The 22,988-nt window shown below is 49.5% G+C and overlaps 1 protein-coding gene across 5 annotated transcripts in view; it reads right to left on the reverse strand.

Moving 5' to 3' along the window:
- The window catches only part of WAC (WW domain containing adaptor with coiled-coil), a 59,181-nt gene extending 36,619 nt beyond the window's left edge, over positions 1-22,562 (reverse strand). The window contains exons 1-3 of one of the 5 annotated variants that reach the window (XM_060192531.1): positions 22,123-22,562; positions 21,783-21,819; positions 21,399-21,591 (exon numbers count right to left, since the gene is read on the reverse strand). In XM_060192531.1, the coding sequence (XP_060048514.1) occupies positions 21,399-21,542 (144 nt within the window). In that variant the 5' untranslated portion in view covers positions 21,543-21,591; positions 21,783-21,819; positions 22,123-22,562. Of the gene's footprint in view, positions 1-21,398; positions 21,592-21,782; positions 21,820-22,084 lie in introns of all 5 variants that reach the window. The other 4 variants (XM_060192530.1, XM_060192528.1, XM_060192532.1 and 1 more) reach the window with 4 other exon arrangements.
- Positions 22,563-22,988: the final 426 nt, after the last annotated feature.

The raw sequence follows: 22,988 nt of genomic DNA on the forward strand, positions 1-22,988 counted from the left end.
AACAAAAGGGAAAAAAAAAAAAGCACCTTACTCCCCTTCTCGCCTGCAGGTGGTGCTATAAAAAAAAAAAGAAAGAAAAAGGAAAGAGAAAAGTTGTCTAAGAGGTGAAGTCGTTGTGCAGGCACCATGCCCCAGCTATAATCTTGATTGAAAACACCTGAGTTTACTTACAGATGCCTTTTAAAGATGGGGGAGGGGATTGTTGGCTATGACTCAATTATTTTTCAGCAAGATGTCATGTATGAACAGCAGTAATAAAAGGATATTTTCAGGTATTTTAAATTTTTAAAAAATATATATTCAATTTTGTTGCCCTTGATGTTTTATTGTTGTAGTTATTATTGTTGTTGTTGTTGTCACTACTGGATAGAACAAAGAGAAAGAGAGAGGAGGGAGAAACAGAGAGGGGGAGAGAAAGATAGACACCTGCAGGCCTACTTCACCGCCTGTGAAGTGACTCCCCTGCAGGTGGGGAGCCGGGGGCTCGAACCGGGATCTTTCCGCTGGTCCTTGCGCTTTGCACCATGTGCGCTTAACCCGCTGCGCTACCGCCCAACTCTTCAGGTATTTTAACTTCAACTGGTCATACCATAAAACAAAGGGGGGAAGTTTCTCCCTTGTATATGGGAGGGACTGTTACCAATTTCAGGCACATTGTCCCATAGAATCTCCAAGAAAAAAATGTAAAGGCAAAGTATAAATATCCTTTGTATAGTTCAAAGAAAAAGAGAAACTTTTATTTATTTTTTAAATATTTATTCCCTTTTGTTGCCCTTGTTGTTTTATTGTTGTAGTTATTATTGTTGTTGGATAGGACAGAGAGAAATGGAGAGAGGAAGGGAAGACAGAGGACGAGAGAAAGACAAAACACCTGCAGACCTGCTTCACTGCATGTGAAGCGACTCCCCTGCAGGTGGGGAGCCGGGGGGCTCAAACTGGGATCCTTATGCGGGTCCTTGCGCTTTGTGCCACGTGCGTTTAACCTGCTGCGCTACCGCCCAACTCCTGAGAAAAAATTTATATTAAGCCCAAGGTTAGAAGTCATAAATGGAAGACAAACATGGATTTGAGAATCCATATTTCTACTGTGATTTTATTTTCACTATAGCACAATATTTCTACTGGCATTTTATTTTCACTATAGCACAATGTCATTAATTCACATAATGGATCTGAACTATCTTGAGTCCTATATTCTAACCCCTTCAAAATAAGAGACTGAATGAAATGCCGAAACATGCTCTACTTATTTAATCCTTATTACCTTATCTTTTTTTATTTGTACCTTTCTAAATATCCACTTATTAACACAGGGCAAAAAGGGAGAGAGTGGAAGAGAGAACCAGTCTCCTATGGCAAATGAGTGTCAAGGCCTCATGCACGCAACACTGGCAATCTACTCTCTGCGCCACGCTCCCTACTTCCTTTTCATCTCCCTCAAAGGATATTCTTTTTTTTTTAATTTTCCCTTTTGTTGCCCTTGTTTTTTATTGTTATTCACGTTGTCGTTGTTAGATAGGACAGAGAGAAATGGAGAGAGGAGGGAAGACAAAAGAGAAGGAAGACAGGGAGAGAAAGACAGACACCTGCAGACCTGCTTCACTGCCTCTGAAGCGACGCCCCTGGAGGTGGGGAGCTGGGGGCTCGAACCGGGATCCTTAGGCCGGTCCTCACGCTTCGTGCCACATGTACTTAACCCTCTGCGTTACCGCCCAACTCCCAGGATATTCTTTTTTTTTTTTTTAAGATTTTTTAAAAATATTTATTTTATTTATTTATTCCCTTTTGTTGCCCTTGTTGTTTTATTTTTGTAGTTATTATTGTTGTTGTCATTGGATAGGACAGAGAGAAATGGAGAGAGGAGGGGAAGACAGAGAGGAGGAGAGAAAGATAGACACCTGCAGATCTGCTTCACCGCCTGTGAAGCGACTCCCCTGCGGGTGGGGAGCCGGGGTTCGAACCGGGATCCTTATGCCGGTCCTTGTGCTTCGCGCCACCTGCGCTTAACCCGCTGCGCTAAAGCCCGACTCCCCCAGGATATTCTTAATGACACTCAAATTCAGGAGCCAGTGAGTAAGCCTGCCCTGAGGCACCTGCCTTGCCATGTATCAAGCATGACACAAGAGAGATTTGCGGCTCCGGGGGAGACTTCAATTCCATGGTCTCTTCTGTTTCTCTCTCCACCTGGTAAAGTCAGGCATGTGTGAGTTCCCACCAACACCAACATCAAGGAAACCTCAGTACTTTACCCCACCACCCCAACTAATAAAAAACTTTAAAAGTTATGTGTCCTGTTTTCCCACCAGGTCAAATCCATTAAACTGGTTGCTCTCCCCCTTCTGCCCAAGTCCTAACAGTTGCCTGAAAGGCACTTTTGCATGGCATAAGGCTGCAGTGTGAAAGCACCTAGTTTCCCTTTTTATTTTGCCTCCAGGGTTACAGCTGGGGCTCCATGCAGGCACTATGAACCCACTGCTCCTGGAGGCCACTTTTTCCATTTTATTGGATAGGACAGAGAGAAATTGAGAGAGGAGAGGGTGATACGACATTTACAGACCTGCTTCACCACTTGTAAAGTGATTTCCCCCCCCCCCCCCCCCCCCGCCACCGGGCAGGTGGAGAACGGGAGGGCTCAAAGCTGGATCCTTACTTGGGATCTTTATACTTAGTACTATGTGTGCTTAACAGGGTTCACCACCGCCTGACACCCCCCCCACCCCCCCAAGTTTCAAATAAACCTTCCAAGTTTAACTGTTGAAAGGTTGCTGTAGGGTGGGGGTATAGCATAATGGTTATGCAAAGAGACTTTCATGCCTGAGGCTCTCAAGTCCCAGGTTCAATCCCCCACACCATCATAAGCTAGAGCTGAGCAGTGCTCTGGTTAAAAAAAAAAAGTTGCTGTAGTGATCTCTCCAATTATAACTAAATGGAAATTAGTATATACACTATGTCAGTAATAAGCTACTTTCTTACGTTATCAATGAAATGTTAATGATTCAATCTAAGGCCAACTTCTTAATTTACTTTGTACACTAACTCAATTCCAACTGCCCCCCTGCATACTTTTTTCTGTATTCAATTTGTCCTATTAGTACATACTTCAGTGGCTCCCATAAAAAAAAAAGAGAAAAACCTTTGCTTTAACTCAGGGTACCCACCCAGATCATTTCCCTTTAGAGTCACTGCCTTCACTTCCTATTTTCACTTCAACTCCAATTGCACCTTCCTTCTCCCAAGTCAACTACAGCTGTTCAATGCTATCACCCTTTACTTGGCCTTCAGAAGATATCTCAATTTCTTTCCTATTCCATGGGCTGTTTTTTCTCAATCTCCTTTCCTTATCTCAAGACTCTGACCCTCCAGCACAGGTGGGCATATCTGCTAAGAACTGACTACAAAGTAGAAACGCAAAGCAGAAATTGACTGAGTTTGGAGTATGGCACCAAAGTAAGAAAGCAGAAGTATACTAGAGTTTGCAGTGAGTACCCTCCCTAACACTTCCTCTCCACTATTCCAAGCTTTGGGTCCATGATTGCTCAACAATTTGTTTGGCTTTGTATGTTAACTCTCTTTTCAGTCACCAGGTTCCAGATGCCATCAGGATGCTAGCCAGGCTTCCCTGGATTGAAGACCCCACCAATGTGTCCTGGAGCTCAGCTTCCCCAGAGACCCACCCTACTAGGGAAAGAGAGAGGCAGACTGGGAGTATGGACCGACCAGTCAACGCCCATGTTCAGCGGGGAAGCAATTACAGAAGCCAGACCTTCTACCTTCTGCAACCCTCAATGACCCTGGGTCCATGCTCCCAGAGGGATAGAGAATGGGAAAGCTACTGGGGAGGGGGTGGGATATGGAGATTGGGCGGTGGGAATTGTGTGGAGTTGTACCCCTCCTACCCTATGGTTTTGTTAATTAATCCTTTCTTAAATAAAAAAAATTAAAAAAAAAAAAAAGAACTGACTACAAATTTCTTCACATAGTGTCTATAGCTGCATTTGTAAGAGACCGTTATGGTTACAAAGACAAAAAAGACTAAGGAGTCTATCTACAAGTAGTCTACTCTTGTGATTTTAGATCCAGTTTATTTACTGATGACTCTAGCCCAATCTCTCCCTTGAATCTCTACTTCCTGGACATTTCCATTTTGTGTGCCTACGGAGTCCTCAGATGTTAAGAAAATCCTAAAACATAGAAATCCTGATTTTCATGATACCCCAAACTCTTTGTTCTCGTATTCTTCAGCTCAACAAACAATTACAGCTTCCAATACTAAACATCATCTGGTGTTGGTGGTATAGTGGTAAGCATAGCTGCCTTCCAAATACTCATGGGCTCAAAGGTGGTTCACTAGACAGTGTGACTGTCTACCACGCTTCAGTGTCAGCAGACCTCTATGGGCAGTAGAGGTGGGTTTTGAAATCTCTCCAAGGGAAACTGGGCTGAAATGCAACTCAAAAGTATCACAAATTCACAAGTCCACAAGTTTTGAAAAGAACAGACCTTAGATTCTCTTTTTAACTCTTTTTCATTAGTTTGTGGAGATGGGGATAGCTAACCGCAAACTGCGAAGCTTTTCATGGATGGTACAGTGCTGTGCTGGCTCCCTCAAGCCGTCTTAGGAAAAGGAGGGCGGGTGGGCCCGCACGGTGGTTGAATTGCACCACACACAAGCAAACACGTCACATAATATCCTCAGTGGCTGGCTGAGGAAGTGATAACTACAGCCACACGCAGCCTTTCAAGAGTTCAGCCCCTAGCATTACATGTCAGGTTCAATGCTGTTTTTTTATTTTAAGAAACAGTGAAAAATGAAAGCATGCTTGGAGCTGCCAGTAATTTGCTCAGTAGACAGAGTGCAGAACTAAAGTTACTTTCTTAAAACCTCAAGCAGCAGCCACATTTCATCATAAGAAACAACTTCAAATTAAATAACCCCAATTTAAGCAGTCTCTTCAGAAAGGTAGAGTATGCAGTTCTCAGTACCAAATGTTTATTAGGACAATCTCTATCTTAAAATTACTATACATGAATTGGGTTGAGGTGGCAAAGTTTTCATTTTACAAAACTGTTGGCAGGCAAGAAACTTCATCTCTCCTCAAGCCACCAAAAAAGCTTATCTACATTCTGGCTAAAAACTGAGCACTGCTCATAAGAAACCTAAAAAAAGCAGCCTAGTAGGTGGTACAGTGGCTAAAGAGCTGGACGGACTCTTCAAACACTAAACCCTGAATTCAATATATGGCACTGCATACGCCAGAGTGACACTCTGGTCCTCTTATCTCCTTTCTCATAAATAAACTTTAAAAACAAACAGAAGTGGGGGTCAGGCGGTGGCGCAGTGGGTTAAGTGCATGTGGCACAAAGCACAGGAACCGGCGTAAGGCTCCCGGTTCGAGCCCCCGGCTCCCCACCTGCAGGGGAGTCGCTTCACAGGCGGTGAAGCAGGTCTGCAGGTGTCTACCTTTCTCTCCCCTTCTCTCTCTTCCCCTCCTCTCTCCATTTCTCTCTGTCCTATCCAACAACGAATTGAGTCAACAAGGGCAATAATAACCACAACGAAGCTACAACAAGGGCAACAAAAGGGGGAAAAAAAATGGCCTCCAGGACCGGTGGATTCATGGTGCAGGCACCGAGCCCAGCAATAACCCTGGAAGAGGAAAAAAAAAAAAAAAACAGAAGTGCCCAGGAGTAATTCTTTGGGCAGACACCAAGCCCCATCAATAACCCTGGAAGGAACAGTAGGTACTAAGTACTGATGTCAAACAGTTCACACTACAATGAAAGTATGCTTTTCCTTTGGGTCAACTTTTTCAAGCAAGAGACAGAAGGAGAGTGAGAAGGAGGAAAAGACACCACCAAACCTTTCTCCAATGCAATGGGGGTTGTGCTAGAACCTGAGCGCAACACAGATGGGTGCAAAGCACACACACTAACCAGCTGAACCACTCTGCTGGCCCTAGACTGATTTTTTTCAATGCAACCAAAGCAGTAAGATCAAAGACATTTCCCCAGAAGTTGGGTCTTCTCCCTTCCTCGCTCTTTAATATTATGTCTATGTCTCAGGTTAGAATGAGGATATCTCCAACCTTTTCCGGTGTGGTGCACTAAGAATTAAAAGGTACGTTAATAGTGACAACAGTGTAGCTTTCACTCAGTCCCAAATTATGTCACACTTGTTTCCAGGAGGAAAAATGACTTTGCATCAAAGTGTTAAATTTGTGTATTAAATTTTCAAATATATTTAGAAATGTTTCAAATTAATTTTGTTTTAGCCCTTCTGCTACTAACCATCTTCTAAGCAGCGGTCATCACTTATAGAACAACTTGCCTTTGGGGAGCATATTAAATGTAGAAATTTACTGGGTTAGTTCAGTTGGTCTTTAGTAGAAATGACTGGCATTTTTTATTATCCAACAAGATTCTGAGGCAAGATGCGCGTGAACCCCATTTGAGAAAAAACGTCTAGTTTCTGGCCACACACACACAAAAGCAAAAGGTTTCTCTGAAATATGACAATATATTACTCTGAAATAAAGCAGTGTAACGCATGGTGCAAAGAACAACAAAAAATTACATCCTTTGTTAAAAGTCACTAGCGGTAACTTTTTGTTATTTTATTTTTTAATATTTATTTTTTAAATTTATTTATTCCCTTTTGTTGCCCTTATTGTTGTAGTTATTATTGTTGTCGTTGCTGGATAGGACAGAGAGAAATGGAGAGAGGAGGGGAAGACAGAGAGGAGGAGAGAAAGATAGACACCTGCAGACCTGCTTCACCGCCTGTGAAGCGACTCCCCTGCAGGTGGGGATCCGGGGTTCGAACCGGGATCCTTATGCCGGTCCTTGTGCTTTGCGCCACCTGCACTTAACCCGCTGCGCTACAGAACTACTCCCACTTTTTGTTATTTTTTAAAAGCCTTTATAAATCCTAAATAACTGTACTAGATTTAGCCTTTCAAATCAGATATCTAAGTCCTGAAAGAAGGAATGACTGACAAGAAATAAAGAATTTGAACAATTTGATGCTCCAGAGGAAAAAACCAGTATTGTTTGAGAAAACAATGAAGAAGGTAGGACATAGAACTGCACTGAACTCCCAACACTCCATGTCCCAGGGTGGTATTCTGACTTCTCTCACCCATATGATCCCCAGGGCTGCATTAGGAGAAAAAGATGGGAGAATAGAAAAAGTATTCTAGAAGGAAATAGCATGTGAAAAGCTAACGTGTGAGAGAACCCATATCTTCAAAGATCTTAAGCATATAGGATGGCTAAAGGAAAAAAAAGTTGATAAAGCTTAATCTTAACTTTATTGAAAGAGCAATGGAAGATACTTGTGTAAAGAATGAGCAGAGGGCCAGATGGTAGCACAGCAGGCTAACTGCACGTGGCACAAAGCGCAAGGACTGGCTTAAGGATCCCCGTTAGAGCCCCCGGCTCACCACCTGCAGGGAGGGTCACTTCACAGGCAGTGAAGCAGGTCTGCAGGTGCGTCTGTCTGTCTTTCTCTCCCCTCCTGTCTTCCCCTCCTCTCTCCATTTCTCTCTGTCCTATCCAACAACAATAATAATTACATCAATAATAAACAAGGAGGGCAACAAAAAGGAAAAAATGGCCTCCAGGAGCAGTGGGTGGTGCAGGCACAGAGCCCCCGCAATAACCCTGGAGACAAAAAAAGGTTTTCTGTCCAGCTGCTAATACTGGCCAGAACTTCCTGTCTGGCTGCTCTACTCTGAGGTATTACATGTCCTTGCTGCAGGACATAGTATCTAATGTTTGGATGCAACCAACTGCACTACCACTATCTGTGAACCAGGAAAGGCGACAAAAAGAATACTTTTGAAAACTCAAAACACAACAGGGGTGGAGAATTACAAAGCAGCTAATGCAATAGACTTTCATGCCTGAGGTTTGAGGGTTACAGGCCCAATCCCCACACAACCTAAAGCCAGAACTGATCAATGTTCCGCTAATAATACTAATAAACACAACAGATAATTTTGCAAATAACTGCTAAAAATTTTAGATTCTTAGAAGTTCCCTGACTCAGGTGGCTCTGTGGCGCAATGGATAGCACACTGGACTTCTAGTGATAAAGCCACCTTTACATTAATATCTGCTAACAGAAGGATGAAACTGGGATGATCTCACTCATAGGCAGAGTTAAAAGCAATGTCATAAGGGAAAAACACTAAGCAGAGCTTGGACTGGAGCTGGTGTATTGACCGAAGTAAGACTCTAGGGTGGGGGGTGGGTTTTAGGTCCTGGAACAGGATGGCAGAGGAGGACCTAGTGGGGGTTATATGTGGAAAACTGGGAAATGTTATGCATGTACAAACTATTATATCTTACTGTAACGCATTAACCCAATAAAATTTAAAAATTTAATTTCTGATATTACCACTGCTAAATAAGCTTTCAATATATATGCCTAGACAGTTCACCTCTAACAGTATATACAATTTACCAAAGTAAAAACTTACTTTTAGATCTGGCTCTCTCACTGTCTGATTTTACAGTCAAATCCCCCCTTCACTGGAAAAGTTGCAAAGCAGGAAGTAACTGTTTTATCTACCTTCTAAAGTTGTTTTGGGAACAAGTAATGTTCTCTATTTTTTATAGTCCTTCTTATATTACAAATGCCAGGTATATCTCATTTTATTCAAAACTTAGTTATCTGAATAACTACAAGGCCACAATGGACAGTATCAGTCTGGAATGCAAAGAAACTAGAGCAATCATTAAATTGTATTTTTTAAGGCTGTGAAAGCACCACTTATATCCAAATGGTTTCTTCCACATTAGGCGAAATGACCATCTAAATAAAAATGTTTACCAAAATGTTTTTTAAAAAAATTACATAAATTCTTTATAAAGAATGCTTACCGGGGGCTGGGAGTTGTGCACCCGGTTAAGCGCACACATTCCCAAGAATGCCTGCTTAGCCATTAATGGAAAATTTCCTTTGTATTTAAATAGTTGAATATTAGCTATAATTGAACATTAAAGTGATGGAAACTCACTAGAAACACATAAATATGGAATCCAGTAAAGATTCCTTCTTTTTTAAAAGGTGCTGCTTTTTATCTTTATTACCTTTATTGGAGACAGTCAGAAATAGAGAGGAAAGGGCAAAGTAGAGGGGGAGAGAAAGACACCTGAAGCCCTGCTTCACCACCTGCAAAGCTTCTTCCTTGCAGGTGGGAACTGGGGTTGAGGTCCTTGCATGCTACGTGTGTGCTTAACCAGGTGCGCCACCACCCCGGCCCCTATAAAGATTATTTTTTCCAATTAGCCAATTTAACTAAGCAAACTATCTCACCACCCAAAAAAGTTTCTTTTTTTTCTATATTTAATTTTCTTTTTTAATATTTATTCTCTTTTGTTGCCCTTGTTGTTTTATTGTTATTGATGTCGTTGTTGGATAGAACAGAGAGAAATGGAGAGAGATGGGGAAGACAGAGAGGGGGAGAGGAAGACAGACACCCGCAGACCTGCTTTACACCACTTGTGAAGCAACTCCCCTGCAGGTGGGGCGCCGGGGGCTCAAACTGGGATCCTTACGCTGGTCCTCGCGCTTTGAGCCACGTGTGCTACCGCCCAACTCCCCCCAAAATGTTTCTAACAGGTATTCAAGTTTATCCTAAGAATGACAGAATGCAACAGCCCACTCCTCTCATTAGTATGGTAGTAACCCAGTCTGTCTCACCAGAAATGGAACACCTAAAAAGATGCTGTTTTGTATGGCAGCATTACAGAATTCCCTTAAAGATGGCTTCATCTTTAAATGCACTTGGATAACGGATCCTTGATCTTTAATCTGGTGTCTTTATCTTTTATTAAAATAATTAAGAAATACATCCTTAAGTTATGGAAGAAATGTAAAAAATACAATTAAACTTTACTGTATTTATTGGTATCATAAACTTGTAATCTACTTACAAGAAAATTCCTATTTAAGTGGATGTACGTAACCAAAGAAAAGTTGTGTACAGGTCATCTCTGCTATTATTCCTAATTTTTAAGACACTTTGTAAAACAATCATTTAGAATTGGTCCTTAGAAATAAGTTTTAACCAAATAAAAATGGCTTTACCATACATAAACACAAAATCACACTGTTCTGTGCGTTCATATTTCTGAGATTTGGATATCAGTTATGTTAAAAAGAAAAAAAAAAAACAGTTCTAAGCTACAAGAAGGAATTGTAATGACTATGATACTTCTGGCTAATTGTCAACTAATTTGGTGAGTTTAAAAACCTACTAAGTCATTCTTACATATTTCCCTTTAATTTCCAAAGGCATTCTATATACTCATTAAAGAGATAAATCTTTACAAGGGATAAATAAAACCTCTATCTATAGATGCTATGTTGCAACAAGGGTTGTATTTACTAAAAATATTTTTACTAAAGACTGATAAATTGTATCAATCCCTTTCTTTTCATGCAGGCTTTTTTATACATTACTTCTGAGTGGGTACTTTTCAAGGAAATCCAAGATATCAATAAAAGAAATAAAATAATTATTGGAAAAATGTTGTTGGAGGGCAAATGTTAATGAAGCTCAATTCTGAGAAAAATAATCTTACAAACTCCACATCTGATTAACTTGCTTTGTAAAATGGAAGTAAGTCACAATCATACTATATAGAACTCTTAAGTTGTAAGGTATTTTACTAAAATCATTAGATTTTCCCTAAAATTCTAAGATGGGGAAAATAGGGGGGGGGGGCAACTGGGTGATGGCATACCTGGTCAACAGCACACACTACCATGTGCAAAGATCCAGGTTCAAGCCCCAAGTCCCCACCTGCAGGTGGGGGTGCTTCAGAAGCAGTGGAGCAGTGCTGTAGGCCCCCTCTCAATTTCTGTCCTATCATAATAAAAGTGGCAATAAAAAATTGTAAAAAGATCATTTTTTTCCAATAATATAGTAAATCTGCTCTTAGAATGAGTTAATTTATACAGTATATGCTTAGGGCATACCATTATATTAACCTGCTTGCATCTGACTATGGATGATTCTAACTATATATATGTCAACACATTATATATATAATTTCTTATTTAGAGAAAAAATCTAAGGGGATACATAATGTCAGCAGTAAAACAACACATCCACACTTTCACAAGCTTTCTATTGATATTAAACAATAACAATAAACACACAAAACTTGGAATCAGAGCATAAGATGAGTCACCACATCAAAGACAGAATTAATCATAAGATGCATCCTGGGTTGGGATGACGGCATAGTGGTTATGCAAAGATTCGCATGTCTGAGGCTCCAGAGTCCCAAATTCAATCCCCATACACCACAGGCCAGGGCTTGAGCAATGTTCTAGAAAGAAAGAGAAAGAAAGGAAGGAAGGAAAGAAGGAAGAAGAGGGGGGAGAAAGGGGAGGAATCCCAAACTACAGAACTGAGGGCTCTTATTTCATACTATTATTATTTCCATATATAAAAAGTAAAAAGAAATAGAGCAGATATTACTAAAGATGGTACAGAGGTGGAATTACAGTTTCAGTAAAAAAAAGAAGGGGGCAATCAACTACAAAGCAACTCGAAAAGGAGAGTGGGGCCTCACTTAGCAAGTGATTCTAAATACTTTTTTTTTTTTTTAAACAAATAGAACTAAGGAGGCACCATCAAGGAGATACAAAAACAGAAAAGGTATTAGATTCAAGAAAAACAACAAAAACCCTTTAAATACTAATTAGCAGTCATCAGGAGGAAATGGGGAGAGAAAGGTCCGATAAATTAGATTAAAGTAGTCATTTACGGTGAAGGACTGACTTGGGACATATAGTGGAAAACTTAATGTAGTTCATCCACATGTTGATTTTTAAAGATGCACACACGAATCTTTTATCACAATACAATGTTACTTTAATTTAATAAAGAAAATGGAAATTAAAAGCAAACAAGAGCTAGCTGAAAGTCTCATAGAAAGTATAATTAACCAGCCAAAAAGATCTGTGTACACATATGTTCTTGGCAGCACAATTTCTAATAGCCAAAACCTGGAAGCAACCCAGGTGTCCAACAACAGGTGAGTGGCTGAGCAAGTTGTGGTCTATATACACAATGGAATACTACTCAGCTGTAAAAAATGGTGACTTCACTGTTTTCAGCCGATCATGGATGGACCTTGAAAAATTCATGTTAAAACAGTGAAATAAGTCAGAAACAGAAGGATGAATATGGGATGATCTCACTCTCAGGCAGAAGTTGAAAAACAAGATCAGAAAAACTAAACAAAACAAACAAACAAACAAAAAACCACACAAGTAGAACCTGAAATGGAACTGGCGTATCGCAACAAAGTAAAAGACTCTGGGGTGGGTGGGTGGAGAGAATACAGGTCCAAGAAGGATGACAGAGGACCTAGTGGGGGTTGTATTGTTATGTGGGAAACTGGGGAATATTATGCATGTACAAACTATTGTATTTACTGTTGAATGTAAAACATTAATTCCCCAATAAAGAAATTTTTTTAAAAAATGTATAATTAAAATCACCCCGAGAAAAAGGAGCATTAAAAAAAAAAAAGTCTTTAAGACCCAAGATGACATCTTGTTACTTCAGGAACATCATAATCACTGACATAAAGTGGATGTCCTGCCCAATGTTTGACTGAATACACAATGAACTGCTCCTAGGGTTATAACATCTGGAATATACGTTACATGGCTTACTACAAAAAAAGGGGAAAGAATTTTTTATTTTTAATTAATGATTTATTACAAGATTTTAAGACTACAGTTTATAGTTCTATACCACAGCCCACCACCAACATTGCTTTTTTAACTTTTATTACTTACTGATTTGACAGAGACAGAGAAAAATTGATAGATAGAGGGGGAAAGAGACAAGAGATACCTGCAGCCTTCCTTCACCACTCATGAAGCTTTCTGCCTGCAGGTGGGGACCAGGGACTGCCTGCAGGGAGATGCTTTGTGAGCAGTCAATCAGGTCTGCAGGTGTCTATCTTTCTCTCTCCCTCGCTAGCTCTCAAGTCCTCTCAATTTCTCTCTGTCCTGTCAAAGAAAATTAGAAATGGGGAAAAAAAGATCGACACTTATGTATTAGGACCCAAGATAATATTTTCTCATAGTTAGCAAAAATTTAAAAATAAGACACAAGACAGTACAAACAGCACCCACTCTTAAAAAGTTCATTTTTGAAATGAAATCCAGTAAAATGCTTGACAGCACTGTCAGCCCAGGCTTATGAGATCTATGTAAGAATACTGGACATTTCACCCACAAAGTTGAAGACATGAGTAATTTTCTTTTTAGTACGAAATTCCCTGGGGAGAGCACTCATACTTACACAATTTCATAGTTCTAGAGGTCAACATTTTCATGCAGACACACAGACAGAGGAACAGACACCACTACTGCCAAGTGGAGTAATGGCTCAAAAATGGGCCATTTGCCTGGCAAGATACATATTCAACCTGGGGAGTTCTCTCTGGTCCCAAGATATTGTTCACTTACGTAGTTTTGCCTCCACTTAACTTCTAAACACTTTAATAACTAAACTCATCTTCTGTTACCAATAAATACGTATGGTAGTATCCACTCAAGAAGTACAAAGCTCACATTACAGTGCACAAGCTTTGAGAATAGTGAAGCAGGGCTGCAGGTATCTCTGTCTCTCTCCTCCTATCTCCCCTCCGCCTCTCAATTGGACTGCATCCTATAAAGATAATTAAAAAAAAAAAAAAAAATCAAGGAAATACAAAACTACAGCACCATTCCAACAATTATATTCCTCCCAAGAGTCATCCAAATTATTCCATCTCAATGCAATCATCTGACCATTTTTAACTTCTGATAAGATCAATGTGTCTTTTAACATCTCACCACACTAAATAAAACTGACTTCCACACTAGGAGGCAAAAAATAAATATAAAACGTTTAAAACGCAGATCTGAGGGCTAGGTGGTGGTGCACCTGCTTAAGCCCACATGTTATAAAGCACAGCAACCCAGGTTCAAGCCCCTGGTCTCCACCTGCAGGGGGGGAGAGCTTTACAAGTGATGCAGTGCTGTAGCACTCTCTATCCAACAGAAAGTAAAGACCCCTGCTTGAGCTGGGGCACTAGGAAATAGGTTTTGTGGTGAGAGCACGTCATTTAGGAAATGGGAACCTGGAGCCTCCTGACACATTTGACAGGTCCAAGGAGCCCGACAATCACAATCACTTTCCTGTACAGGAGCACTTGCAGGGCTCTGTGCCTGGCAGGCCCACAGAGCCAACAAAGCTAAGTGCTCTGCATGGAGAGGCCGCTCCATGGGAGACTCAGGGCTCTAGGACGATCCGTGCTTTTTAACCGATTTCTGCTAAACTGCCGCTGAGGTTATCTGGTAGCGCCTGACAACAGACATGTCCGGACTGCTGCAGCTACATAGGGCGAATTGCACTTTTGGAGCCTCTGGGCTGTATATACCCAGTAAATACAGACTTAAAAAGCACATATGCCACAATAACCAAGTCCCTGGTTCAATTCCACAGTACAGTCCTACAATAGACTATTGCACGTGTGCAGAAGCAGTGCTGAGAGTCTCTCCTCCCCCAGCTCAACTACCCTGTGCAGAGGCAGTGCGGTGGGATTCTCCACCCGGCTAAACCACCCTGTGCTGAGGCAGTGCTGAGGGTCTCTCCTCCCCGGATAACCTACCCTGTGCTGAGGCAATGCTGAGGGTCTCTCCTCCCCGGCTAAACTACCCTGTGCTGAGGCAGTGCTGAGGGTCTCTCCTCCCCGGCTAACCTACCCTGTGATGAGGCAGTGCTGAGGGTCTCTCCTCCCTGGCTAAACCACCCTGTGCTGAGGCAGTGCTTAGGGTCTCTCGTCCCCGGCTAAACCACCCTGTGCTGAGGCAGTGCTGAGGGTCTCTCCTCCCCGGATAACACACCCTGTGCTGAGGCAGTGCTGAGGGTCTCTCCTCCGCAGCTAACACACTCTGTGCTGAGGCAGTGCTGAGGGTCTCTCCTCCCGGGCTAAACTACCCTGTGCTGAGGCAGTGCTGAGGGTCTCTCTTCCACGGCTAACCCACCCTGTGCTGGGGCAGTGCTGAGGGTCTCTCCTCCCCGGCTAAACCACCCTGTGCTGAGGCAGTGCTGAGGGTCTATCCTCCCCGGCTAAATCACCCTGTGCTGAGGCAGTGCTGAGGGTCTCTCCTGCCCGGCAAAACCACCCTGTGGTGAGGCAGTGCTGAGAGTCTCTCCTCCCCGGTTAACCCACCCTGTGCTGACGCAGTGCTGAGGGTCTCTCCTCCCCGGCTAACCCACCCTGTGCTGACGCAGTGCTGAGAGTGTCTCCTGCCTGGCTAAACTACCCTGTGCTGAGGCAGTGCTGAGGGTCTCTCCTCCCCGGTGAACACAGCCTGTGCAAAGGCAGTGCTGGGTGTCTCTCCTCCCCGGCTAACCCACCCTGTGCTGAGGCAGTGCTGAGGGTCTATCCTCCCCGGCTCAACTACCCTGTGCTGAGGCAGTGCTGAGGGTCTCTCCTCCCCGGCTAAACCACCCTGTGCTGAGGCAGTGCGGAGGGTCTCTGCTGAGCCAGTGCTGAGGGTCTCTCCTCCCCGGCTAAACCACCCTGTGCTGAGCCAGTGCTGAGGGTCTCTCCTCCCCGGCTAAACCACCCTGTACTGAGGCAGTGCTGAGAGTGTCTCCTCCCCGGCTAACACTCCCTGTGCTGAGGCAGTGCTGAGGGTCTCTCCTCCCCGGCTAAACCACCCTGTGCTGAGGCAGTGCTGAGGGTCTCTCCTCCCGGGCTAAACTACCCGGTGCTGAGGCAGTGCTGAGGGTCTCTCCTCCCCGGCTAAACCACCCTGTGCTGAGGCACCGCTGAGGGTCTCTCCTCCCCCGGCTAACATACCCTGTGCTGAGGCAATGCGGAGGGTCTCTCCTCCCCGGCTAAACCACCCTGTGCTGGGGCAATGCTGAGGGTCTCTCCTCCCCGGCTTAAATACCATGTGCTGAGCCAGTGCTGAGGGTCTCTCCTCCCCGGATAAACCACTCTGTGCTGAGGCAATGCTGAGGGTCTCTCCTCCCCGGCTTAAATACCCTGTGCTAGGCAATGCTGAGGGTCTCTCCTCCCCGGCTTAACTACCCTGTGCTGAGGCAATGCTGAGGGTCTCTCCTCCCCGGCTAACACTCCCTGTGCTGGGGCAGTGCTGAGGGTCTCTCCTCCCGGGCTAAACTACCCGGTGCTGAGGCAGTGCTGAGGGTCTCTCCTCCCCGGCTAAACCACCCTGTGCTGAGGCAGTGCTGAGGGTCTCTCCTCCCCGGCTAACACACCCTGTGCTGAGGCAGTGCTGAGGGTCTCTCCTCCCCGGATAACCTACCCTGTGCTGAGGCAATGCTGAGGGTCTCTCCTCCCCGGCTAAACTACCCTGTGCTGAGGCAGTGCTGAGGGTCTCTCCTCCACGGCTAACACACTCTGTGCTGAGGCAGTGCTGAGGGTCTCTCCTCCCGGGCTAAACTACCCTGTGCTGAGGCAGTGCTGAGGGTCTCTCTTCCACGGCTAACCCACCCTGTGCTGGGGCAGTGCTGAGGGTCTCTCCTCCCCGGCAAAACCACCCTGTGGTGAGGCAGTGCTGAGAGTCTCTCCTCCCAGGTTAACCCACCCCGTTTTGAGGGAGTGCTGAGGGTCTCTCCTCCCCGGCTAACCCACCCTGTGCTGACGCAGTGCTGAGGGTCTCTCCTCCCCGGTGAACACAGCCTGTGCAGAGGCAGTGCTGAGTGTCTCTCCTCCTCGGCTAACCCACCCTGTGCTGAGGCAGTGCTGAGGGTCTCACCTCCCCGGCTAAACCACCCTGTGCTGAGGCAATGCTGAGGGTCTCTCCTCCCCGGCTTAACTACCCTGTGCTGAGGCACCGCTGAGGGTCTCTCATCCCCTGGCTAACATACCGTGTGCTGAGGCAGTGCGGAGGGTCTCTCCTCCCCGGCTAAACCACCCTGTGCTGAGGCAATGCTGAGGGTCTCTCCTCCCCGGCTTAAATACCCTGTGCTGAGGCAATGCTGAGGGTCTCTCCTCCACGGCTTAACTACCCTGTGCTGAGGCAATGCTGAGGGTCTCTCCACCCCGGCTAACACTCCCTGTGCTGAGGCAGTGCTGAGGGTCTCTCCTCCCCCACTATACCACCCTGTGCTGAGGCAGTGCTGAGAGTCTCTCTCCTCCGCTAACCCACCCTGTGCGGAGGCAGTGCTGAGGGTCTCTCTTCCACGGCTAACACACCCTGTGCTGAGGCAATGCTCAGGGTCTCTCCTCCCCCGGCTAACCTACCCTGTGCTGAGGCAGTGCTGAGAGTCTCTCCTCCCCGGCTCAACTACCCTGTGCTGAGGCAGTGCTGAGGGTCTCTCCTCCCTGGCTAAACCACATTGTGCTGAGGCAATGCTGAGGGTCTCTCCTCCCCGGCTTAAATACCCTGTGCTGAGGCAATGCTGAGGGTCTCTCCTCCCCGGCTAAACCACCCTGTGCTGAGGCAGTGCTGAGGGTCTATCCTCCCCGGCTAAATCACCCTGTGCTGAGGCAGTGCTGAGGGTCTCTCCTGCCCGGCAAAACCACCCTGTGGTGAGGCAGTGCTGAGAGTCTCTCCTCCCCGGTTAACCCACCCCGTGCTGAGGGAGTGCTGAGGGTCTCTCCTCCCCGGCTAACCCACCCTGTGCTGACGCAGTGCTGAGAGTGTCTCCTGCCTGGCTAAACTACCCTGTGCTGAGGCAGTGCTGAGGGTCTCTCCTCCCCGGTGAACACAGCCTGTGCAAAGGCAGTGCTGGGTGTCTCTCCTCCCCGGCTCAACTACCCTGTGCTGAGGCAGTGCTGAGGGTCTCTCCTCCCCGGCTAAACCACCCTGTGCTGAGGCAATGCTGAAGGTCTCTCCTCCCCGGCTTAACTACCCTGTGCTGAGGCAGTGCGGAGGGTCTCTCCTCCCCGGCTAAACCACCCTGTGCTGAGGCAATGCTGAGGGTCTCTCCTCCCCGGCTTAAATACCCTGTGCTGAGGCAATGCTGAGGGTCTCTCCTCCAAGGCTTAACTACCCTGTGCTGAGGCAATGCTGAGGGTCTCTCCTCCCCGGCTAACACTCCCTGTGCTGGGGCACTGCTGAGGGTCTCTCCTCCCGGGCTAAACTACCCGGTGCTGAGGCAGTGCTGAGGGTCTCTCCTCCCCGGCTAAACCACCCTGTGCTGACACAGTGCTGAGGGTCTCTCCTCCCCGGCTCAACTACGCTGTTGCTGAGGCAGTGCTGAGGGTCTCTCCTCCCTGGCTAACACACCCTGTGCTGAGGCAGTGCTGAGGGTCTCTCTTCCCCGGCTAACCCACCCTGTGCTGAGGCAGTGCTGAGGGTCTCTCCTCCCCAGCTAACACACCCTGTGCTGAGGCAGTGCTGAGGGTCTCTCCTCCCCGGCTAAACCACATTGTGCTGAGGCAATGCTGAGGGTCTCTCCTCCCGGCTTAACTACCCTGTGCTGAGGGTCTCTCCTCCCCGGCTTAACTACCCTGTGCTGAGGCAATGCTGAGGGTCTCTCCTCCCCGGCTAACACTCCCTGTGCTGGGGAAGTGCTGAGGGTCTCTCCTCCCGGGCTAACACACCCTGTGCTGGGGCAGTGCTGAGGGTCTCTCCTCCCGGGCTAAACCACCCTGTGCTGAGGCAATGCTGAGGGTCTCTCCTCCCCGGCTAACCCACTCTGTGCTGAGGCAGTGCTGAGGGTCTCTCCTGCCCGGCTAAACTACCCTGTGCTGAGGCAGTGCTGAGGGTCTCTCCTCCCGGGCTAACAAACCCTGTGCTGAGGCAGTGCTGAGGGTCTCTCCTCCCCGGCTAACACACCCTGTGCTGAGGCAGTGCTGAGGGTCTTTCCTCCCGGCTAAACTACCCTGTGCTGAGGCAGTGCTGAGGGTATCTCCTCCCCTGGCTAGACTACCCTGTGCTGAGGAAGTGCTGAGGGTCTCTCCACCCGGCTAACACACCCTGTGCTGAGGCAGTGCTGAGGGTCTCTCCTCCCCGGCTAACACACCCTGTACTGAGGCACTGCTGAGTCTCTCCTCCCCGACTAACACACTCTGTGCTGAGGCAGTGCTGAGGGTCTCTCCTACCCGTTAACACACTCTGTGCTGAGGCAGTGCTGAGGATCTCTCCTCCCCAGCTAAACTACCCTGTGCTGAGGCAGGGCTGAGGGTCTCTCCTCCCCGGCTAACCCACTCTGTGCTGAGGCAGTGCTGAGGGTCTCTCCTCCCCGGCTAAACTACCCTGTGCTGAGGCAGTGCTGAGGGTCTCTCCTCCCGGGCTAACAAACCCTGTGCTGAGGCAGTGCTGAGGGTCTCTCCTCCCGGGCTAACACACACTGTGCTGAGGCAGTGCTGAGGGTCTCTCCTCCCCGGCTAACACTCCCTGTGCTGGGGCAGTGCTGAGGGTCTCTCCTCCCAGGCTAAACTACCCTGTGCTGAGGCAGTGCTGAGGGTCTCTTCTCCCCGGCTAAACCACCCTGTGCTGAGGCAATGCTGAGGGTCTCTCCTCCCCGGCTAAACCACCCTGTGCTGAGGCAGTGCTGAGGGTCTCTCCTCCCGGCTAAACTACCCTGTGCTGAGCCAGTGCTGAGGGTATCTCCTCCCCTGGCTAAACTACCCTGTGCTGAGGAAGTGCTGAGGGTCTCTCCGCCCGGCTAACACATCCTGTGCTGAGGCAGTGCTGAGGGTCTCTCCTCCCCGGCTAACACACCCTGTGCTAAGGCACTGCTGAGAGTCTCTCCTCCCCGACTAACACACTCTGTGCTGAGGCAGTGCTGAGGGTCTCTCCTCCCCGGCTAACCCACTCTGTGCTGAGGCAGTGCTGAGGGTCTCTCCTGCCCGGCTAAACTACCCTGTGCTGAGGCAGTGCTGAGGGTCTCTCCTCCCGGGCTAACAAACCCTGTGCTGAGGCAGTGCTGAGGGTCTCTCCTCCCCGGCGAACACACCCTGTGCTGAGGCAGTGCTGAGGGTCTCTCCTCCCCGGCTAACACTCCCTGTGCTGGGGTAGTGCTGAGGGTCTCTCTTCCCGGGCTAAACTACCCGGTGCTGAGGCAGTGCTGAGGGTCTCTCCTCCCCAGCCAAACCACCCTGTGCTGAGGCAGTGCTGAGAGTCTCTCCTCCCCAGCTAAACTACCCTGTGCTGAGGCAGTGCTGAGGGTCTTTCTTCCCGGCTAACACACCCTGTTCTGAGGCAGTGCTGAGGGTCTCTCTTCCCAGGCTAACACACCCTGTCCTGAGGCAGTGCTGAGGATCTCTCCTCCTGGGCTAAACTACCCTGTGCTGAGGAAGTGCTGAGGGTCTCTCCTCCCCGGCTAAACCACCCTGTGCTGAGGCAATGCTGAGGGTCTCTCCTCCCCGGCTTAACTACCCTGTGCTGAGGCAATGCTGAGGGTCTCTCCTCCCCGGCTAAACCACCCTGTGCTGAGGCAATGCTGAGGGTCTCTCCTCCCCGGCTTAAATACCCTGTGCTGAGGCAATGCTGAGGGTCTCTCCTCCCTGGCTAACACTTCCTGTGCTGGGGCAGTGCTGAGGGTCTCTCCTCCCGGGCTAAACTACCCTGTGCTGAGGCAGTGCTGAGGGTCTCTCCTCCGCGGCCAAACCACCCTGTGCTGAGGCAGTGCTGAGGGTCTCTCCTCCACAGCTAAACTACCCTGTGCTGAGGCAGTGCTGAGGGTCTCTCTTCCCCGGCTAACACACCCTGTGCTGAGGCAATGTTGAGGGTCTCTCTTCCCAGGCTAACACACCCTTTCCTGAGGCAGTGCTGAGGATCTCTCCTCCCGGGCTAAACTACCCTGTGCTGAGTAAGTGCTGAGGGTCTCTCCTCCCCGGCTAAACCACCCTGTGCTGAGGCAATGCTGAGGGTCTCTCCTCCCCGGCTTAACTACCCTGTGCTGAGGCAATGCTGAGGGTCTCTCCTCCCCGGCTAAACCACCCTGTGCTGAGGCAATGCTGAGGGTCTCTCCTCCCCGGCTTAACTACCCTGTGCTGAGGCAATGCTGAGGGTCTCTCCTCCCCGGCTAAACCACCCTGTGCTGAGGCAATGCTGAGGGTCTCTCCTCCCCGGCTTAAATACCCTGTGCTGAGGCAGTGCTGAGGGTCTCTCCTCCCCGGCTAAACCACCCTGTGCTGAGAGTCTCTCCTCCCCGGCTCAACTACCCTGTGCTGAGGCAGTGCTGAGGGTCTCTCCTCCCCGGCTAACACACCCTGTCCTGATGCAGTGCTGAGGGTCTCTCCTCCCTGGCTAACACACCCTGTGCTGAGGCAGAGCTGAGGGTCTCTCCTCCCGGGCTAAACTACCCTGTGCTGAGGGTCTCTGTTCCCTCTGCTCCCGGCTAAGCACCGAGAAACCCAGCGGAAGCACTTGGGCCGGTACTCACCCCCTTCCCGGTCTCGGACCCGGTGCACATGCAGGTTCCTGGCCTTGGCGGGGCCTGAGTCGCCGTACTTGCCCTCGGGGCTGTCGGAGCGCCGCAGCATCTTGTTTGGGGGCGACGGGTCTGCGGAGTCGCGCATCTTCTCATGTCTGTGGTCGGCGCCAGCGGGGTGGCCCTTCGAGGAGTACTTGAGCGCCTGCAACACAGCGCGGGCTGTGGCGGGGACGTGGGTTCGGGGCCCGGGATGCGGGGCGCGGGACACCGAGACGCGGGACATGGGGACGCGCCGCCCGGAAACCCGGAGCCCGCCCGCCGCCCGCTGCGGCCTGCACCGGGCCGAAGCCTGCGCTCGAGTAGCCGCAGCCCGCCGCCGCCGCCGCCGCCTACCTGGTAAGGCTGCGAGTCCCCCCGCCGGTCGTGACAGCTGAAACACAGGGACGGCGCCGTGAGCCCGCCGCCGACCCCGCCGCCCGGCCCGGCCCCGCACCCCCGCCCCGCCCGGCCCCGCATAGCCCTCCGCGGCCCCGCACCCCGCCCGCGGCCCCGCACCCCGAGCGCCCGCTCGGCCGCCCGCCTCCCCCGCCCCGTCCGGCCCCGCCGCGACCCCCGCCGCCCGCTGCCCGACCGACAACAAAAATGGCGCCGCGGCGAGGCCCCCGCCCCCGGGCCCAGCGCAGGAGACGACTCACCCATCACCGAGCCTCTGCTGTTTCCGCGCATACATTACCATCAATGCCCGGCGGAGAGCGGGGGTCGCGGCGGCGGCGGCGGGCGGCGGGCGGCGGGCGGGCGGGCGCGGGGCCCGGCGCGCCCCGGGCGGCTCTCGGCGGCTCCGTCACTGGCGCCGGCGCTCGCGGGCCATCGCCCTCCGCGTCCACGCTCCCGGCCGCGGCCCCACCACTTCGAGGCAGCCGCACTAGACGCCCGGCCGCGCTCGGCTCGACTCCCGTGGCTCCGCCGCCTGCCCGCCGCCGCCGCCGCGCCGCCCGCTCCTGCGCCTCCGGCCGTCGCCGCTCCACCAACTACATCCGGGCAATCCGCGCCGGGCCTTCGGCAGCCCTCGGCAGTTTCCGCCGCGCCTGCGCAACCGCGCGTCGTCGCCGCCGTCCCGCGCCTGCGCGGCGTTGCTTCAACCCCGCACTTGCGCGGTGGGGAGTCGTACCCTCCACCCCCAGCCTGCGCAGGCGCGCGCCGTGCAGTCAACCCCAGGACTGCGCAGGCGCACACCGTGCCCGCGATCCCAAGCCTTTGCGGCCGCCCACCCTACCCTCAGCCCCGCGCCTGCGCAGCCGCGCGCCCTACCCTCAGCCCCACGCCTGCGCAGCCGCGCGCTCTACCCTCAGCCCCGCGCCTGCGCAGCCGCGCGCCTTACCCTCAGCCCCGCGTCTGCGCAGCCGCCCGCCCTACCCTCAGCCCCGCGCCTGCGCAGCCGCGCGCCCTACCCTCAGCCCCGCGCCTGCGCAACCGCGCGCTCTACCCTCAGCCCCGCGCCTGCGCAGCCGCCCGCCCTACCCTCAGCCCCGCGGACTAGACGGGCCGGCGGTGGTGGCGCCCTTGCTGGGAGCCCGGGTCCTGGGGCGGACGGAGAGTGAG

This window comes from Erinaceus europaeus, chromosome 6 (genome assembly GCF_950295315.1).
Source record: "Erinaceus europaeus chromosome 6, mEriEur2.1, whole genome shotgun sequence".
In the NCBI taxonomy this organism is placed as follows: domain Eukaryota; kingdom Metazoa; phylum Chordata; class Mammalia; order Eulipotyphla; family Erinaceidae; genus Erinaceus; species Erinaceus europaeus.